This window comes from Pinus tabuliformis, chromosome Q (assembly GCF_031772625.1).
Source record: "Pinus tabuliformis cultivar Carrire ecotype Pingquan chromosome Q, CPIR1, whole genome shotgun sequence".
NCBI lineage: Eukaryota > Viridiplantae > Streptophyta > Pinopsida > Pinales > Pinaceae > Pinus > Pinus tabuliformis.
In genome coordinates this window covers 1138877323-1138899674 of record NC_142296.1, presented here as the reverse complement: position 1 = coordinate 1138899674, position 22352 = coordinate 1138877323, and the positions used below count along the sequence as shown (strand labels likewise).

The 22352-nt window shown below is 33.1% G+C and overlaps 1 protein-coding gene across 1 annotated transcript; it reads right to left on the bottom strand.

Moving 5' to 3' along the window:
- Positions 1–6210: 6210 nt before the first annotated feature.
- Positions 6211–7317, bottom strand: LOC149223578 (uncharacterized). The gene is made up of 3 exons (XM_089387938.1): positions 7308–7317; positions 6767–7046; positions 6211–6619 (listed from the first exon to the last, which is right to left on the bottom strand). The coding sequence occupies exons 1-3, from the start codon at positions 7315–7317 to the stop codon at positions 6508–6510; spliced, it is 402 nt and encodes a 133-aa protein (XP_089244064.1). The 3' UTR covers positions 6211–6507.
- Between the last annotated feature and the right edge of the window lie 15035 nt (positions 7318–22352).

Genomic DNA, 22352 nt, shown 5'->3' with positions numbered 1-22352 from the left:
TTATGCGAAGTTGCTTGGTCGAGTTCGTTGGTGAAAATGCCTCCCAAGGCATTACAATATATATGTGTTGTAACATGTGGGTGGTCTGCCCAGCCGACCACCCAATCCTTACTTACACGCCCTTCTTCAATCGTTTGCATGCCTAACTTCAAGTCGGCCTGCCCATCGTGTAGGTCGTCTCTTGAAGTCCATCGTTCCACGCTTCCAAAGAGTATAAGCTTCCCATCGTTTGTTGTATCATCGCACTTAACTCATTTGTTCGTCGCATCTTCGTGTGCCTTGACTCGCCGGTCCACCCGCGCGCCCGCGCCGTGTGCGCCAACTCGCCGGTTCGCCTGCGTCTGTGCCCGGCGTGCGCCCCGACTCGCCTCTCGCCCGCATCGCGCCCGGCGTGCGCCCCGACTCGCCTCTCGCCCGCGCGCCCGTCGCACAACCGTGCTCACGCCCGGTTCGCCTGGCGCCCAACCGCATGTGCGCCCGAGGACCTTACATCCTCCTCCACCTAAAATCGTTGTCGTCCTCGACAACATACCATCCCGGTAGCCATCCACCAAGATCATCAATATCCATGATGTCAACTCCTCCACATATGGCAAACATCCCTGCAACATATGTAGAACTCCATCTCCATCATGTCTTGTCTTAGTAACCAACTGTCACCAAGTTCATCATGTGTCCTTCCTCCATGTAGTCTTCCATCAGATGCTCCATCATGCCAACACATTTGTATCATGTGTCATCATGTCGACTCAACAGCAACATCTCTCTGCACATTAGTACCCCTCATGACTCAAACTAGTTGGGTGATCAGTCCAACCATACGCCCAAATCACAAGAATGCACATCCTTATGCCACCACAAGTCTCTCCCTGACTTCTGCTACATCTCGGACTCATCAAGAATCTATCTCAATTCCATGCTCAGGTCCATGGAAACTACATCTCATCTGCAACATGTCCAAGTCATGGCCTTGTTGCACAAGAGTGTACAACTTCTCCACTAGCTCATGTATGTCATAGCAGCATCAGCACAACATCCTCCACTTCAGCACTCTCCATAGAATGCCCGTGAATGATATCTTTATACATGCCCTTGCTAATGTCCCTGCAAAATTGTCATGCTCCATATCTCCAACCTGATGTCCATGACTCTAGTTGTCCATGATGTCCAACCCATGTAGACTCCATCCCAACATCTGGCCATCTGCATCCAAGTCTGCAATCTGTCATAAAGAAGCCTCCTTCAAGGCCCCTTGTTAAGTTGGTGTGGTTCCTCCCTACCAAGGCCTCCACACCAACCTTCCTCCAAGGTTATCTATAGAGAAAGGAGGGCCAGGAAGTTTCCTCCCTGACTCTCATCAACCCATGTGTCAGATTGATGTTGTGTCCTCAAGTATCTGTGCACAGCCTCAATTTCTTCACATGTACATCCAAGCTCACCTAGCTTGTCCTTTGTTAACTAAAAGTCATATATGCCCATAACATACCTGCAAAAGTCCACTATGCCAGCAAGATCCCTACCTCCATATTCTTCATCAACCACTACCTCTGAAGTAGTACTCGGACTCCCTTCATTTGCAACTCCATTGTGAAGATCAGTAGTAGAAGATGTCCCTATCAAGTGTCTCCATGTTCGTGAGATTGCCTTCTCACTTCCTTCATCCTTCTTTCCAGCTCTTGCAACGAAGTTAATCAACTTCTTTTCCTTCATTGTTTGAGTCACACTCCCAAGTCCTCTTTGCTCCATATCCTCATGCTTCATATTCAGATCCTTGGGATACAAAGTCATAGAAGTCATTCTTGGTCTATACCCCAAGCAGCTCCTCCTATTCATTGGTACCATCATGGTTCTCCCCTCAGCTGTGATCAAAAGAATGTCTCGGTCCACCATTGGTATGGCTTGTGCAAGCCTCATGAAGTCTTGCCCCAGCACCATAGAATGATCATCCATGCCCACAATCCTCAAGTCCAACTTTCCGAACCATGATCCCACTCTCACCTGAGTGTTCTCCATCACACCATCAACAGCTTTCATGGTAGAGTTGACTGCTTTGAAAGAACTCCATTCCCTCTCCATCTTTGCTTTCTTCCCAAAAGACTTTGCTGCCTTCCTGCTTAAGAAGCTATGAGTAGCCCCTGTATCCACCAAAGCTGCAAATCTCTTGCCCTTCACGGTCACTTGCACAAAACTCAGCTTCAAGGAATCACCTCCTTCTGTTGGCTTTATCTTGTGTCTTATATCAGCAACCTTCTTCAAGAATTCGGCCTCAGAAGTGTCAATTGGCTCATGCTCCATCTTGACATTCCTCCTAAGGTACTTCACCTCCTTGCTTGGCTCTTCTAAGCAACTCGATCCTAGTCCAGCTTGACTTCCTTCAAGCTTGTCCTCCATCGCATCCTGCTCAAGTGCACCAACCAAGTGTCCACTGACTAAGTTCATAGAACTAAACTTCCAAATGTCCTCTGGATTATCTTGGTAGTGAGTTCCCAACCTGTCAATGTAGTCGAGCTCTTCCTGCTCAATCACAACAACCTTCTTACCAAGAAGCTTCTTCTTTATTTCTTCCTCAACTTGCTTAATTTCCGCTTCCACCCTAGCACTTTCCTTCCTCAACCGGGCCCTTTCATCAAACAGCTCTTGAAGATCAAGGCCACTTTGTTGGATCTCCTCATCAAGTTCCTTGAGTTCAACATCTGTCGTACTTTCCCATTGGCTTTTGAGTTCCTCAAGTTCCCTCCTTAGTTCCAAACAGCTTTCCTGAATCTTCATGTTCTCAGCCTTCATCGAAACCTAGTTAGAACTCCATTGACTCATCTGTTCCAACACCTTGTACCGGAGGACTTCAACTGCATCATGGCTAGACTCACCTATCGTAGGTTCATCCAACATCTTTGCCTTTTCAACCTCCTCCATATTCACCGAGTTCCCTGCAATCATGAACCAGCTCTTGTTCCACTTGTATGTGAAACAACCTCCTTCACCTGCAAGTACCTGTCATCAACTTCCAAGTGTATGCACACTTGCTTCACCCGGCTTCCTGCAAGACTCCTCCAAGTCTTCAGCCTAGCTCTAATACCACCTTAACTTCAGTGGAGGTGTGTAGCAGCTTCAACTTTCAATGCCCGAATCAGCTGCTCTGATACCACCTGTCACGCCCCCAAGCCGGTGGTAGTCTTTTAACCGCTCTTAGCGAGGTGCGGCATCACTGAACACTTTCTTTTTACCAATACTTATGTTCATGGACTACGCCTAATTCACTTCTTCTTACTTAATTTGTGTTTCTCAACCAAGTATTATTATGTTTTAAACCTTTATACCAATGAACACCCATACTCATTCATTATCAACAGCAACTATAACAAGAACACAATTTCACAATATAAAGGGAGGGGCAACTCCCTGAACAATGAGTCTGCCCGAAATATATGTATTAATCAGTATTTCAACAATACAAGCTTTTACAAGTATACTTGGCAAAATCCAAGTCTATACTTAGCCAATTTACAATCACGGCAAAACTGTCTTCGTTCACCTTTGTGCGCACCTTGCACGATGGTCGGGTGCTCACCCGAGCTACCAAGACACCCTCGTCAAGTCTTGACACAAACCGGTACTTCAAACGACCCATGGGCACACCTTGCCCAACCTTCGACTTTCTCCAAGTGTCACCTCCAATTGTGCGGCTAACCAAGATCAGCGCATGAGCTATGCGCTCTCCTCTTATCCCTTTCTGCGCACTTGAACTGCGCACTTCCTTATGCGAAGTTTCTTGGTCGAGTTCGTGAGTGAAAATGCCTCCCAACGCATTACAATATATATGTGTTGTAACATGTGGGTGGGCTGCCCATCCGACCGCCCAATCCTTACTTACACGCCCTTCTTCAATCGTTTGCACGCCCAACTTCAAGTCGGCCTGCCCATCGTGTAGGTCGGCTTTTGAAGTCCATTGTTTCACGCTTCCAAAGAGTATAAGCTTCCCATCGTTTGTTGTATTGTCGCACTTAACTCGTTTGTTCGTCGCATCTCCGTGTGCCTTGACTCGCCAGTCCACCCGCGCGCCTGCCCCGTGTGTGCCAGCTCGCCGGTTCGCCCGCGCCCATGCCCGACGTGTGCGCCAACTCATCGATCACCTGCGCCCGTGCTCGGCGTGCGCCCCAACTCGCCTCTCGCCCGCATCGCACCCCGCGTGCGCCCCAACTCGCCTCTTGCCCGCGCGCCCGTCGCACAACTACGCCCGCGCCCGGTTTGCCCGGCGCCCAACCGAATGTGCGCCGGAGGACCTTACAGGGGGGGACTTGCTATGTCTGGTGATGATCAGATAGCAAGAGCGTAGAGCACGAGCAATTGGGAGAAGACCGAAGGTCTCATGAACAAGTTAGGGGAGAGATTTGGTCTCGAAAGAAAATCTCATGGTCGGGTGGTTTGACTAGCTACAGATTAGGTGATCTCTTCCTGAGAAGTTACTTGCTTGAAAGCAACTCACGTATGAGGTACCAAACAAGTACTGTGCTGATATTTGAACTGAGTTTTAAAAGTGTAAATTTTTTGCAAGCAACAAATTCTTGTAGTTATAACTGAAATAAGTTTAGTAGGATTCAGAAAAAATTTCCTTATATAGAGAGTTTACTTGTTTACAAAAGAATTCATGAAAGAAGTATAACTGTCACGCCCCCAATCTTTTTTTCTTTAATTGGGCGGTGTGCGGCACCACCGAACGCTCACTTTTACCAAGTGCACGTTTGTGGACTACGCCTTAACCAAGATAACCGAGCATTAACCGATATCAACTTCTTCTTAAACTGATATAACATGCATTAACCGATTATCTTATCCATATAAATGCTTAGATCTTCATTCTTCATTATACATCATAACATCATCATGTATAACTTAAACCGAAATATTAATAACAACATTCATATGAACCGGGAGGGGCAACTCCCAAACGAGTTCGCCCGAAATATATATTATGATAAAACCTTCAAAGATACAACGCAAGTGTGCCGGGCAAATCCACGGCCAACACTTGATTTCCTTTCCAATTTTTTCGTCCGCAACTCATGCCGAACCTCGTCGTGCCATGCCTCAACCGCCAGCTTGGGTGACCGCACCGCTAGCTCGGGTGTCCGCACCTCAACTTCCGGCTTGTCGACTCCGTGTGAAGGATGTTTCGCTCGGTCGCACATCAACTCGTCGTCGTGCACGTCTGCCCGAGACTCCAGGGCGTTACAATAACCGTCGAAGTGAGTCACTCTCACTAAAGAAATTGGTTTATATTCTTTGTTGACAAAAGACTCTGTTTAAAATGCAAAGTTAACTTCTATTTGATTTTATGTTTTTTCTTTTTAGAAAAAAAGAGTACTGGTAGTCTATAGATGTTGGTAGGATAATCTATTACCTAGAGAAGAAAGAAATTAAAATTCTTTACTGTCCCAATCAATGCGGAAATGAAAGATAAGACCATCATGAAAGAAAACGAATCATGCCCCCTAGGCTAACTTAATTGCAAATATCAGAAATGTGATGATAATACAAGAACCCCAGAACTCAGTACAGCGCCCAAGTAAAATAACGGAATGCGGAAAAACTTTCTCTTATACACAACAAACAAAGATCGGATAATAAACGTCTTGAATGCATGAACAAGTACAAAAAAATAATCATGTTAGGAAGTAGATAACAAGCCAGAGAAATGGGGTTGCTATGCCCTTGGATAGGGTTATGAACTGCAGACGATTCCAGGAGTCTCTGAGAACGGGCTCGACAGCAGAACCCTACTGGCCATAATCAACCTTGCGAGAGAGGTTGTGAAACCCTGGGGTTCGCAACAGAGATCAATCTCACGAAAGAAAATTGAAAAAACCGAGGAAAGCAAAAGTTACATTGACCCTGTGTAGTAGACTCCGCTATTTACAACACAGAAACGCGCAGAGTAAGAAATAGGCCGGGACCCTAACGCGGTTATTGAAGGACTTTGTATCGGGCATTCAAAGCTACAAATAATGAACAGAGTTCTGTGCTGGCCGAGACCACATTTCAAACTTAAAATTCATAACCAATTTTCAACGCAAATATTCCCTTAAATTCTGAACAGTTCCAACATAATATTCATACAAGATTAAAAGAAGAACCGAGCCTTCACATCACATGATTTTCCAGGAAGGCTTACGAATGACCCAAACCCAGAACTGTAAATGCTTATAACAGAAATCAAGTCGATTCAAGCAGATAACGTTTTCTACTGCGTGCCAGAATATCCATATCAAATAGCAGAGCAATCAGACAGTTACAAAACTGAAAACCCTCAATTGTGACAAAATATAACAGCAAGAGAGCTACTCAGTTCAGAGCAGAAGTAAGCTCTGGAATATTAACGGAGTTGTAGCCACATCGTGGTAAATATATACAATTTAGGAAAAACCCCTTTAAAGCCCTAACCTCTATTGGACTGAAATACTGACAGTGAGGCGAAACACCATATAAATTGCAGAGAGCCGTGACCACGCTCTAGGCTTTCACTCTCCAGCCAGGGTATGTACTTACCCGTAACCGGTGAAGTCCGTCGCTGTAGATGCGCCTCCGCACCAGGTAAGTCGAGCCAAATCCGTAACACAACCACCTGCGTGGCAATTCAATTCCACAAGAAATTGATTAGAGCATCCAGTAAGGCTCGTAACGCATTCAGCTACGAATGACAAGGAAAAAAATGTGAACCAGTTGGCAAAAGAAACAAGTTAGCTGTAAACAAATGGGACTACTGCCAGACCATGAGTATGGAACGGAGCAGACTTCATCAAGGAAATTCTGAGCATCCAAAGAACAGAGCTGCTGAAGGAAGGGCGGCATCAGAGCAGGCTCCGCGGGAGAGCTGCATAGCCAAATGAGGTCAATCCCGTCGCAATTCGGAGAAGAGGAAACCCCCGAGAAAGGCACCACCGTCGGGTCGCGGGAGACTAAGACTAGTGACGCATCGTCATCGATGTTCCTGGAAGAAAGCAGAAGGACGAAGGAAGGATGATTAACGCAATCAGTTGGATCAAATTTTACTGTTATAAAGAATATCCAAAATCAATCAAGGTCTATAAAATCTAGATAACAACATCTTATCATATCATTGAACGAATAATAATATCAACTTGTAAAGTAACCCAAAGAAATTCAATTTAGTATTAAAATAAAAATATAATAATATATAAGTTTCAATAAGATATTTCTCAATTGAATTTTTTTGAATAGTTGGGAGGAATTATTCTTATGCTTCCTAGTGACTTTCAAATTTCCAGTGAGTTTCAATTTTTGTAAGTGACCTGAATTCATATTGAATATATTATTTTAATGGTTTCCAATTTTGTTACATAGACTTAACCCTAAACAAGATCTTATGCTTCCCGACATAAAATATTATTTACATAAAAAAAGTCAATCTATTATTTATTTCAATGAGGCATATACAAAGAAAATGTGTCTTCCTCTAGTGTATTGATACTTCTTTTTTTTGCTATCCCTTGGCATATTCTCATGAAATATATATAACTTATTCCATAGATTATTATAAAGTGCCAATCTAGTAAATTCATCTTGTATTTTCTTAATAGCTAGTAAAAAGATAAAATTTATGGGTAGTGTTTCTGTAAAAAAAAAATTTAAGAGTGCAAAACACAATGTGTTATTTTTCATTGTTTAAATTCTATTTTTGAATGCTAAATAGAATATAAATTATTTAACATAAATCTTCAAATAGTTTATTTAAATCTCTTGTTGAAATATTTTTGAAAAATCTAAAATTTTTTATATTTTTCTTAATTCTAATTACTTTATAGCATTTTCATTTTTTTTAAATTATAGTAAATATTATTTTTCTAGTTAAAATATAATTTTTAATTTAGGATCACCAACCTCCCTTTTTTTCACCTTTTGCAAATCAATTATTTTCTTATTGAAATTGATGATGAACTAATCCATCTTTCTAACAGTGCCTAGCCATACTAGACTATGGAATAAGCATCTCAATTCAATTAACTTCTTAACTCAATTATTATATTTATATATATATATATATATATAATCAATCTCAATCAATTCTCAATTCTTATTTGGCCAATATTTTACTCTCAGGGAAAAAATACAATTATATTTCATAATTGATAATTTTGATATTTTGTATTTATTTTTTTTTGGTATAGTAGACCGATTTTAAAATCTCTTTTTCTTACTCGATATGAATATTATGGAACCCTATAACCATGCCATAATCCGATACTATAATTTCTGTGCAATATGAATTGCAATTACTCAAATTTTCTAGTTATTATTTTGCCAAATTCTGTTAATAATATTATTATTATAGTTTTTTATTCTTTTGGTTGCAGTGCTTTGAAACTTTTTGGGAAAATTAAAAAAAACGTTGCCTATCAATTGGTTTACATAATACAAAATAACAAAATAGTAACCCAATTTTATAAATTATTTATTAATATAAATATTATTTTATTTAGTAAGGTCACTCCTCGCCTTCCTCTGGTGGCCGAGGCCACTCTCTATTATTCACGCAGCCATACTTGAGTGCATTGGAGTAGAAGTTGTGAGTCATAAAAATAAATTTTTTCCTGTAATAGGCAAAGTTTATGCACGTCGTCCAGTGTGTCTAGTGCATATTATAAATATATATTTTAAAATATATCAATACATTCTGTTCCTTCAATATATATTTACATCGATGTACTGATTGTGCATTTATTTTCAAAAACCGTGAATAGATGATTTATATTTCTTCTGCTGAGTTTAATGATGTAATTTTTTACTTATTTGATCTGATTTTCTATTTTTGATATATAAATAACCTATTTAGTTAATTGGTCCGTAAACGTTTTAAAACAATTATGACTAGTAAGTATACATTACATTCTAATAAATATATAATCATTAAAACAAAAACAAAAGGGGATTGCTTTAATTATTAAATTGTAATGTTTTTTTCATTTAATTATAAAAATTTTAATTTTGTTGGAAAGTGTGTTTGTGGTTTAAGATTTTTAAAACTAGTTTAGATCTATTTTAATTTTAGATTTACTAAGTGTAGAGATGAATCAAATCTTTCTTGGAGTATAAATTTTGTTGTTTTTATTTAATTTTATATTATTTACACTAAGTTCAAATGTTAAACATTATAACATTTAACATCTACTAAAGATTCTGGAATTGAATCATTTTCCTCATATTTTACAAAATTTACTTGGGCTTTTTATTTCCAATCTTTCTATAAAGAAGAGTTTTTAATTTGTTTATTTCAGATATATTTTTTTTAAATACAGCTAATCACCATTAAAACAAATCAACAAATAAACAAATATTTTTACATTACAGAAAATGAATACTATGTGATTGGCAATTTAGTTAGTCATTTTAGCCTAAACTCTTTTACTCAAATTAACATAAATACATATTATAATTTTAGTCATTTTTTTTGACAATTCGACATATTCTATGCTTCTTGCATTCTAGAGTAAAACTGCATCTTGTTTTAGCTGTCCAAACTCTTTTACTCGAAATTAACATAAATACATATTATAATTTTAGTCAAAAGAATTTTACAATTTAACATATTGTAACATCCGTAAAGTAATAAATTACCATAAATTATTCAGTTATGAAATAATAATTCTTTTTTTTTTTAAAAAGATCACGAATTAGTTTCAAAAACTAATTCTGATTATCCATAAAGCTATCAATTAAAGGATGGCGCGAATGGCGGCTTGAAATGGGAACTGATTCTTGGATTCGGAACGGATTCTTGAACTCGGAACTAATTCTTGGTTTTTTTGGATGGAAATGGTGGACAAAGCGCTGTGCTAATCAGTTAGCAGTTAATCCACGGCACAACAAATTACCGGAACGCTTCAACGGGGAAGGACGGAATGGTTGGTGTACACTAATTAATTAAAGTCGGATAATCATCTGACAAACGCTATGCACATTGTGATCAAGTGCATGCAGATGTATCAGTGTTTAATTCCCTATCTTTTCATGAGAACTGTGAAGCTCTGGGCATCTGTTTCTCACTCATGCTTGCAAACTTCCACCTTTTTGCAGTCAGTCGCATTTGTTCCGACTACACAGATACATGCTCAGAATTTTTGTGTTTGTAGTGTTCGACACATATCACTTTGTTACCCTGCAATCTGTCATGGCCACATCACAGCTACTTGTGCATCCAAGGATTCGTTTGGATTTTTGTTCTGCTAATTATTTCGATAAGAAGCCGGGATTTCTCATCCCAATCAAGAAGACTTTCCCGGTACCTTGGTGTTTCTCCAGTTCTGTACTAAGAAGCGGCCACAGGAAAGGTTATATGGGAAGTAAGAAATCAACATCTGGCCGGTTTTGCTACCGAAGAGCAGCTTCGGACGAGTTACAGCTGGTGAGTGCCAGAAATGAAGCATGCACTTCGGAAGTATTACTGGAGGCAGTATGTAGCACTGTGGAAAAATGGAGAGCACGACTACTGCTAACATCTCTGCTATATCTCCAGTTAAGGGTCTTGGAATTGTGGATTTCATGAAGGATAAGAACTTTCTCATCACAGGTGCCACGGGCTTTGTGGCCAAAGTGCTGATAGAGAAAATATTGAGGATTCAACCAGATGTAGGAAAGCTGTTTTTGATCATCAGGGCCAAGGATTCTGCGTCTGCATTAAAGAGGTTGAAGAGTGAGGACCTCAGCTATGGCTATGAGTATGTCGAAGGATAGAAAGATAAGTTGACCTTGTGTGATATTCTTTGTTTATGTGCAGCAAGAGAATGTTTAAATTACATGTTTTCTTAGTAGAAAATTGGTTGATGCATGCGGATAGAAATGATTATTTGATATATTTTTTTGGTGAGGAAAACCTATGATAATGCATGCAGTGAAGGAATTATTATTATGGCTGCTATTCACGAAGATTTATCTTGGAAAAGAAGATTTATCTTGGAAAATAGGAACCTGGTCTTGATTCTTTCCTCGGTTTACATGAGCTAACGAGTTATAACTCTTGAAGAGAGTTATGCATTAGTAAATATTGTGGAGGTCAAACAGTATTATTTGGGTATCGATATGCTAGTTAGCTAGTATGTTATGCGTGCTCATGCATATGATGTTATAAGATCTCTTTAGATGTTGATTAATGTTTGAATAATATTGTAACTAATCTTGTTGCCAAGATTGTTGATGACTGCATTGACAGGTAACGATGGCAGATGGTGCCAAGGAAAGTGATGTTTAACATTATGGCAGGGAAAAGGATTATTCGTCCATGCAGATGTAGTCAAGCTGTAGTATTGTCCATTGCTAGAACAATTATGCCACAAGGAATGTTGCATGTGGCGGTATGTAAATAAAAGATTACATGTAAATTGTAATAGCTTTTAGCTAGATCCCTTATAAACCATTGAGTGAGGGGTGAAAACCCTCACGAGCGTTTAATAATAAGATTTATGATTAAACGTTTGCTGGTTTTCACCCTACGGGGTTTCCAGGGTATATCCGTGTTCTATGGTGTGATTGATGTGATTGCCTTATGTGTTCGTTGATATTGACGGGTCCTTAATGATGATGGTTCTTTATTTGATGTGACAACCATAATGTCTAACATGGTTAAGGATATGGTTAAGGATATCAAGAAATGGATGCATGGATTCATGAGATGGTTTATGTTATTACAATGATGGTTAAAGGTTATGCAATGGTTATGAAATTTATTGTCTTTGATGGCAATTTACTTGATGTACTAATGCATAGTATATCTCATGGTTAGTGATGATTTGTGGAGTTGTGAATTGATTATTTACTTGTGGTAATTGTATAAAAAAATTCTAACTCCCTAGAGGTTACCGGGGTATGTGACACATATTCTATGCTTCTTGCATTCTATAGCAAAATTGCCTCTTGTTTTAGCTTCCGTGCTTTGTTTCCTTTTGGAAAAATAACACTAGAAAATCAATCTAACATATTGTACAAACAATCAAGCTTAAGTAAATTCTAATTCAACTCAACATAGTTAGTCATTTTAGCCTAAACTCTTTTACTCAAATTAACATAAATACATATTATAATTTTAGTCATTTTTTTTGACAATTCGACATATTCTATGCTTCTTGCATTCTAGAGTAACACTGCATCTTGTTTTAGCTGTCCAAACTCTTTTACTCAAAGTAACATAAATACATATTATAATTTTAGTCAAAAGAATTTTACAATTTAACATATTCTATGCTTCTTGCATTCTATAGCAAAATTGCCTCTTGTTTTAGCTTCCATGCTTTGTTTCTTTTTGGAAAAATAACACTAGAAAATCAATCTAACATATTGTACAAACAATCAAGCTTAAGTAAATTCTAATTCAACTCAACATCTCCATGAAAATAAGGGGCTTGGATAACATCAACTGTAAAGTTAAATAAATATATTTATTTTCAATCATGATACATTTAATTTAAGATTTGTCTGTTTTTTTTTTTTTTTTGAAAAGTCACTCAATTAATCTTGAAAAGCTTGAATATGCATAATATCTTGTATGGCATATGCAATCACCCTTTTCTATTTTTCGTGTTTCTATGGTTAATTGTCTATAGCTTTACTCTTCTTATTATGGAATGTAATTTTTTGCAGTGGTTAATATTTTGCAACTTTATTACTATTTTTTCTTTATGGTTTATGAGATGTTTTTTTTTGGTTAAATAAGTAAACACATCATTCTAATTAAACAAACTCAACTAAATGCTACCGGCACAATATTCATTTATACCAAATACAGTGACATGCCATCACATGGCTCTTGTTAATAACAATTAAATGTTGAACATATGTTCCAATTTTTTTTTTTATATTAGAAAAATAATAATAATTTACATATTTTTATAATTTTCATTATATATAGAATAAGATATTAAGATATATAAAAAATATAATATTAAATATAACATGATAATATTGATATTTTTTTAATCAAATTCTACATTTCAAAAAAATGGTATTGATATTTTTCTAGTCTTTCCTAAATTCCACACTTCAAATTATCTTTTTTTAGCTATGATAAATCCAAAGTTAATCTAAGGCACTAATTCTTCAAATAAAATACTAATAATAAAATAAAATTATATTTTTTTTAATAATATAAATTTGTAAAGTATAAATAATTTATTTAAATAAAATCGTTTATTTTCTATATCTATTTATATATACAATATAATATTTTAGATTAATTATTTGATAATATAATAGTTTAAATTAATTATTTGATAATTTTTTTTTTAATATATTTTAAAAAAATTTTAGGATAAATTTGAATTATGTATTTTTCATAATTTTTCTAATTTTTTTTTACTAAGAATGGAAAAAAACCCCTAATGCAATAATTACAATTCTCTCATTACAAGTGTTTTTAGAATTTTATTAATTTATATTAATCTCAAAATACCTTACACGTGTTTACTTATCTATCTAGGTTGCTTTATGAATCTATAATAATATAAATTTATCTTAAATCATGTTATGGGTGAAAGGAATATACTTATCTATCTAGGTTGCTTTATGAATCTATAATAATATAAATTTATCTTAAATCATGTTATGGGTGAAAGGAATATATATATATATATATATATGTTTATGGTGTAAAAAGAATTTTAAAATCTAATAACATTTAGATTAACCAAAAAAAATAACAAAAAAATTAATAAGGATAATATATAAAATATATTAATTTTTATCTAAATTTTACATCAATTTTATATAGAGAAATAAAATAATTGAAAGTTAAAATTAAAATATTTTACTTTTTAAGATGAGAGACATATTTAATTCCTTAGCTATCTAGGATGGAGTTGAGAGATACCATGTAAAAATAATATTGTTGATATCATATGATGTGAAATTTATTCTATGTTAAGTTGACATGTAATATTTGAAACAAAAATATATATAAAAAAATAATTTGAGTTATAAATAAAATATTTCAATGTCCATATTAAAAAAAAAAAAAAAAAATTCTTTTCCATTGTAGAAAATATGTGTAATTCATCCAATCCTTAATATGGAGTTGATATATTAATAATAGTTTTTTTTTTTTTTTTTAATATGGATTATAAATCAAATATTTCAATATGCATATTTAGTAAAACTTTTTTACAATATATATGAAGAAGAGAAAGAGAAAAGCTAATATATATATATATATATATATATAGTTGATATATTAATACATTTATTTTAAAATATAGATAATAAATAAATAATGTTTTCTACTTTAGTATATGAGGGTGCATGTATTAACATTTTATTGTGAAGAATGCTAATGATAAAATAAAATGCTTTAATATGAACTAGATTTTATATAAGATAGTGAAAATAAAATATATTTTATTGTATCTAGAAGGGTATTCTACAACCTAGTATGTGTGATTCTATAACAGAAGTAAATCTTATAGATCTCGACTGTGAACAAAAGTGGCGAGCAATTAACCATGGAAGAGCTTCAAAGGTAATGCAGGAGACATTGTCATGGCAATCAATAAATTTAAAGTTTATCTTTTTCAATTAAGAAGGTGGCATGGAGGTTTTACCGACTGTAGTAGGCTTCATAATTTGATGAACATGTTAGCATTTAAGAAGTAGTTATTTGAAAGAAATTAAAAAAATCCTAACAATTTTGTGTTTTGTGAAATATTTCTTTGGATGCCTTATTCTCGTGCTTGTATACTCTCCTCATTAAAATATTCTAACCGCAAAGGAATTTTGCATTCCACACAAGTATATCGTGAGAGTCATTGATCTCCACGCTCAGTGGAACGGAGGGTGGTTTTTATTAATGGTTGGAAAGGAGGGTGGTTTTTATTAATGGTTGGATTTGGGTCTTATTGAAGCTAAATCTAAAAATGTTTTGCCATGTATGCATTGATACAAAATGAGAAATTAAATTAAAAATTACAACAACTATATGCATATCTTGAAAAACATTTATGCTGATGCTTCTATAGAACATAAGTAAAATAAAAAATTACAGCAGCTCTATGGACATCTATAGCACACTATGAGGGTGGCTATAATAAAAAAACAAAAATGAATAAGTTGGTATGGAAGAGATGCTCAACCATAAAAATAAATGGCTCGATGTCCATGTGAAGTGACACATTTTTATATTAATTTTAGAGAGATAAAATAACTAAAAGTTAAAAAAAAAACCTTGTATTTCACTTTTGAGTGTGAACAAAATGTAGAATTCTTATACTTTTTAAAAATAATTTCATACAACACTTCAATAAACAGTTTGAGTATCTATATATATTTATAAGGGAAGAGAGTATTTGAAAAAAAAAATCATTTTCATGTTCACTTGTAATAAAATGTTTCAACATACCAAAGAAGTAAAAAAAAATAAATTATTTCCTATTATTTCAAATTCAATTTCATATATATCTATATAGGGATAGAGTATTGAAAACAATTATTTTAATTTTCAGTGTAATAAAATATTTCAATGTAAAAGGAAACAAAAATTCAATTATTTCTTAATAAAACTAATAAGAATATGATTTGTAATTCAGGAAAATCTTAACATAAAATTAATATGTGACATTTTAAAAAATACAACTAATGATAAAAAAAACAATTTGTACCATAGATAAAATATTTCAATGCTTATATATGGTTAAACAAGAAAAACTATCTATTTATTATATAAAGCAATTGAAAAAATAATTTTTTATGGTTAAAGCATTTCAAGTAGTCTTATTATTTTAAATTTTGGTTCTTTTTCACATATATTTTTTAGTCAACTTTGTATGAAATCCAATAATGAAACCTTATCCTATGTAGTCTATCCAATCCAAACAACCAAGGGGATTTTCAAGGCTTCCATTTATGCATCAAAATAGGCTATATAGTTTACACAATCCAAATGGCCAATGGGATGCCCATTCAAAATGATATATATATATATATATATATATATATATATATATATATATATATATATATATATATATTCTAAAAGGGACAAGGAGGTCAAATCTCTTTAGGTGTATCTTTTCAAGTTCAAAAGATTTGATCCTACTAGGTGCTTGATTAAGGCAGATCTATACTAGTAGTTAAAATATTTTATTAATGTTTTTCTAGAAACCAAGATTACCTTTAGATTTGTCCATGGGGTCTTGGATAGATGATGATTGGGTGTGCTTTTAACGAACTCGATTTTAAGTCATCGGTTCAATTCCCCTCTCTATTAAGGTATTATTCTTGGACATGACCATGATGTAGCCTCACAATTGTAGAACTTACAAAAGGAAAAAAAAAGACATTGCCTCTAGATTTACCAATAGGATCTATGCTATTCTAAAATATCATTATTGATAATACAAATCATTATTAATTCTCTTCTCTATTAGGGTATTATTCTTGGACATGACCATGATGTAGCCTCACAATTCTTGAACTTACAAAAGGAAAAAAATGCAATAGCTCTAGATTTACAAATAGCATCTATACTATTCTAAAGTATCATTATTGATAATATAAATGATTATTATTTAAATTCATTTTAATGTGATATGCACTTGACAATTTTTTTCCTCAAAAAAAATGTTTGTAATTTTATTAATAAAAAAAATCAAAATAAAATAGATTGAATCGAATCTATTTATAATTTATATTAATTTATATTTTCTATTACTCTTTTAATTGAATGGACATCATTTATTATTGTTATTTGATTTAAAGTTTCATTTTATGGCCATTACAATACCTTTCTAAAAGAGATTTAAATGTTTACAATCCTTTACAACCATTACAACATCTCCTTCATACTAAATTGTAGAGGACTTGATCACTTTCTCTTCATATATTATTATTTTTAATTTTGAATGTAATATATTTATTATATTATATTTTGAATTATATATATATATATATGTGTGTGTGTGTGTGTGTGTGTATTCTCCTTGGAGGTTTGAAATTGAGCATAGAGGCTCAATTTTAGTCCCTTTGAAACTCAAATTCCCCATGACACAAAAGTTTTAGTCTCTTTCAACTAATTTTTTTCTAGAAAACCCAATATCATGTACTTTGACTCGTTTTTTTCCATGGTGAAATACATTTTCCTTTCTTCCCAACTTGATTCTATCCCATTTTTCTTCTATTTACTACCTATCATTCTTCAATAAGTGATTTTTGAATTCTTCCTCATATTCTTGATATGCCCAAGAAGATGATTCTCCAGCAAAGTCCCTGTGGATTTAGGAGGGATTCATTTTCCACAAGGGTTTGGAGGGTTTGCTGCATTTCCACTTTCAGTGAGTTCAAAGTTTGAAGAATCCTCATTGGCATACATTTTTCCTTTCTTGGTTTTAGTTTCCGCTAATGCATTTTCTTTGGTAGTATTTTCTCTCTTCTTATCTTCTGTTTCTTTCTTATTCTAAAACTTTTCCTCTTTGTATATCGTATAATGACCCTCAGCACCGTTTTTCTCTTTTTTCTTTTTCTTTTGATATTTATTCTTCTATAAACAATAAATATCATTCATAGCATTCCCTACACAAGAATGAAACATTTTCATAATCGAAATTTTGGATCCAGACATAGATTGGAGCTGTCATATTAATTTCAGCGAGAAAACCCTTGTTGAAGTCTATCTCCACACATATTCAAAATTAGTCTTATAAATTTTTTTAGTTTCATGGCTATGAAAATAGAAATTTCCTATCTCCACACATATTCAAAATTAGTCTTATAAATTTTTTTAGTTTCATGGCTATGAAAATAGAAATTTCCTAATGCATTCCCAATATAGGATAGTTATGGAAGTTCCAAAACTCCACAGGGACGTTCATAAGCCTTACCCAAATTAGAGTGGTGGAGATTAATGTCGTTACTAGATCAAAAGTGGGAGCCCAAGGTTGCATGAACACAATGACACTACCCCAAAACCATGGTCTAGATTTGGAAATGACCTTCATGTCCTCAATATTGTGAAAAACCACAATGAAGATTCCCTATGTCATAGGGTAAATATTCAATTCATCTATAAAAAAATGCTTCCATGTCTCATAGATTCATTTGTGCAAATTAGGAAGCCCCAACCAATATCTGTTAAGCCTATAGACCAAGACCAAACCTTACTGTGAAGAATACTTTTCATTGCTGAGAGATTCCTCACCCATAAGAACATTGAGGAAAGGAAATTATTGAACCACTAGAAGACCTGAACCAAATTTCAACATGAAATTGTATGAACTCAAAGAATAAATTCCCCGACTGGCAACTATGAATACAAAAGAAACTATCTTTTTCAGTGGAGCATTAATATTCACCATTTAAACGAATTGTAAAAAATATTTGAGAAAAAATCATGCAATCTAAGCATATATTAATAGAAACCTTAGCTACCATAAAAGTTTTTAGAGGTCCAACCATCCTATATTTTATACCTTGAATATAAAATGAATATAATTATCTTATATTTTGAATGTAATATATTTATTTGATTATATTTTGAATATTTAATATTTAATATATTTGTAATTATTTATTATACTATATTTAAAATATTTTTATATTTATAAGATATTTATTAACTTTAATTTAATTATATTATATAAATTATAATTAAAAAACTATAATTATATAATAATAAAAATTAATATATATAACTTATAAAAAATTAATTAATATTTTTTTATTATATTATATATATATATTTATATATAAATTTCAAAATTCCGTTAACATTTAATATTTATAACTAGTTCAACTTACAAACCATATAATCATTGATAACATAATATACCCTCTATATCCCTATATAATATACCTCTTTTATTGTTTGTATCAGTTAATTAGTTTGTCAAATCTGTTATCAATACTTTAAATATAGTTTATGCTCTACGATTACAGGATAGAATGTCTTTACATTTAATGTCTTTACTAATTAGTGGGTAACTTGTGTAATGTATAATGTACGTATATCTGTAATTTGAAACTCGTTGAACTTTTAAAATGAAATGATTAATTGAAAAGGTAATTAGATAGATGTTTTTTTTAACTATTTTAATTTTTGTTTTTTTGTTTTTCAGAATTTGATAATATTTAATTTAGGAAATTGTAATTTCATATAATTTAAAAATATATTTTTAAATGTAAAAATAATTTTAGCGTTTTCAAAAGTTGGGTAGTAAAATTTTATAAATTTTATATTTTAAAGGATTCTAATCACTTTCGATAAAATTTTGAACAAATTATACGACAAATATTATTTTAAAAAAACACATTAATTAAGTATGTTTGACTCATAACTGATGTGAAACATTTTAATAAAATTAATATGTTAATAAAGAAAAAGTTGCAAATGTGAGATTCAATGTCAAATTCGATTGTGAGAATTAATGTGTGAGGTTATAATTAAACAAAATTAAATAAGCGCCAATTTGAGTTTGCCACTCCATTGAATGATTTGAGTTACCAATGGAAAGTGGTTGGTTAAAAGCTTCTTTTTCAAAAATGGTGGCTCATGTATAATCTAGAGTTATATTTCTATTACATTTATGTTGTAAGGTGTTTTTTTGGTTTGAAAATTTTTAGGATATAAGATTCTTTTTTCAAAATAACTCCTCAAATTGCCATGGTGTACTATTCTGCACCATTAGATACAATATAAGCTGATTAAAAAAGCTGTAGTCTAATTAGCTAGAGGAATTGTCTGGAAAGTTATGGAAATTTCGGTTATATTTAGAGAAAATCCGGCAAGGATTTTTGTAAATCCAAGTTATAGTTGTTAAACTTCAAAACTTTTGGTGTCCTGGACATTTTTGATGGTGCTAATCCATTTCTATCATCAAAAACACGATTCAAACACTCTCTCTACAAGATTTTTTGAAATTATTTTGCCCGGATTCCGGCCACTTTTAGCCGTCCGCGCAATTCCTCCACCTCATTAGACTCCATTAAAAAATTTTAAGCTGTCAAATTAATAATTAATAATTAATATTTAAGAAAAAAATCAGAGTTAAAACTGTTTCTTTGTTAACAATTTATTGATGGCTTAACCGTTTCTGGATAGTTTCTCTTAAAAAGCATCTCTCTTTTAGGATATTTTTTTCTTACTTAACTATGCCATTTCAGGACTTTTCTATATGTTTGGCGAGATAGAATCATTTGACTTCAGGTTTAGCCTATGCTTGCCGGCTTTGCGGACTTTAAGAACACGGACACGGATGCGCGCTGGTCGATTCAACCGGAGTGTTAATCATGGCTAGGTTTGGACTAGACACAATGTTTTGGTAACCATACTTTCAAAATCTTCTCATTCACCTTTTTCATTTACATCAAACTCGTTTTGAGGATGCCATAAGCATTAGCACTCAAATGGATTTTTTTATTACTGGAAATTTTGTCATTTAAGGAGCGAAAGGCCACGGGGAGAGTTTGTGATCCATGGATATGCGATTGGGAATAGGGATTAACACTGCCCAATTTGTCGGCCCTGTGCGCCTTCGTGGATCACATTTCCCAGAAAGTCATTGTGTCCGAAGATAACGAGAAAATAATTGGCAGCGAGTTGAAGAGACAAAATTGTACAGATTCTTATCATTCGACGGTCAAGCATGCCACTGCTAAAAGTTGTTTCAAAGTCATTCGTCTCTATCTCTAAACATACCCATATGCACAGATACAGAAAAGGAGAAACCGTGCACCAGACCCTCGCAGAATGGATGAAGTCGAAGGTGCTCAACTTGCTGTTCTATGAAAGTAAATATCTGGTTGTTAATTATCAGAAAGATATGAGATAAATACTACACGTAGAATAAATAAGGAATGTGTAATATAATGCAGCTATTAGTTATTACTTATGTGGAATCTGCAGCGGCACCATCGGTTTGAAATGTCAACGTGTCATTGGGAGTATCAATCATGGAATACAGGAATTTCATAACAATTAATTTTTGGGTAAAAAAAATTTTAATGAGTATTTAAGGAATTTATAGGTGAGATGTTAGATTATTTTTTAGGAGAATTATTTAGATGTGTTATTCGTTATTTGAAAAAAAGGAGAGTAATTGAAAATATGGAAAAAAGGTTGATGGTAAATAAGAAAAAGAGAAAATAAAAAGGAAGTTTAAAAGAATAGAAGGATAAAATAAAAGGTATTGGTTTAATTCTATTTTTTTAATTGAAAATTTTTATTTGAAATGTCAATGTGTCATTGAGAGTATCAATCGTGGAATACAGGAATTTCATAACAATTAATTTTTGGGTAAAATTCGCTTGGGTGTTTTTTTAATGAGTATTTAAGGAATTTATAGGTGAGATGTTAGATTATTTTTTAGGAGAATTATTTAGATGTGTTATTCGTTATTTGAAAAAAAGGAGAGTAATTGAAAATATGGAAAAAGGGTTGATGGTAAATAAGAAAAAGAGAAAATAAAAAGGAAGTTTAAAAGAATAGAGGGATAAAATAAAAGGTATTGGTTTAATTCTATTTTTTTAATTGAAAATTTATATGATGAAGTTATTTTCAGATTATATTAGTTTTTTATGTAAGGTGAAAGCTATTTAATAAGAGATTGAGGAAAATGTTACATGTCAAGTTTATATGGAAAATAGAAGAAATTATACAATATTTTATGTTAAATATGAAATATATTATGATAGTTTTGTTGAATTAAAAGATTAACAAAATTGGTAATGTGCAAATTCTTTTAACCCTTTAGTGTTTTGAGAATTGACTAACACTCCTTTTACTATAAAGATCATAAAAATTAATTCTAATCTCAACAATAAATATATCTATATAAATCTATTAATTACTATTATTTCTATTCTAAAATAAATAAATAAATATAATAATATTTCACATACATCTACATTAGGTCCTTGGTCTTTATTCTCTAAAAACATGGTCGATAATTTTTGTCCCTTTCATCCACCCCAATTACTAGAGATTGTGTATAGAGAAGATTTATAAAGAAGTATTAAACAAAATCCACCCCAATTACTAGAGATTATGTATAGGGAAGATTTATAAAGAAGTATTAAAAAAAGCCATTGTTATCTCTTTATTGTTAATATCCACTGTTTCACCTTTTATTAAAACCTGAACTTTTAAATTTCTCCCAACTATTGATAATATCATTATTATTATAAATATGATTAAGAAGCAGTGTGATAAATCTTTTAAAATTGAGATATAACATAGTATATGTTGTTTTATATTAAATTTTGAATATTATTACTTTAATTACATAAATATGTGACTAATTTTAAACATATAAAATATATATATATATATATATATATATATATATTACTTTTATTTAGAATTCCAATGT

Bases quoted from the DNA above. Each gene is read 5' to 3' on its own strand.
- LOC149223578 (XM_089387938.1), bottom strand. The intron at 6,620-6,766 runs GTCTGGCAGTAG...ATTGCCACGCAG, and splicing joins TGCTCCGTTCCATACTCATG to GTGGTTGTGTTACGGATTTG.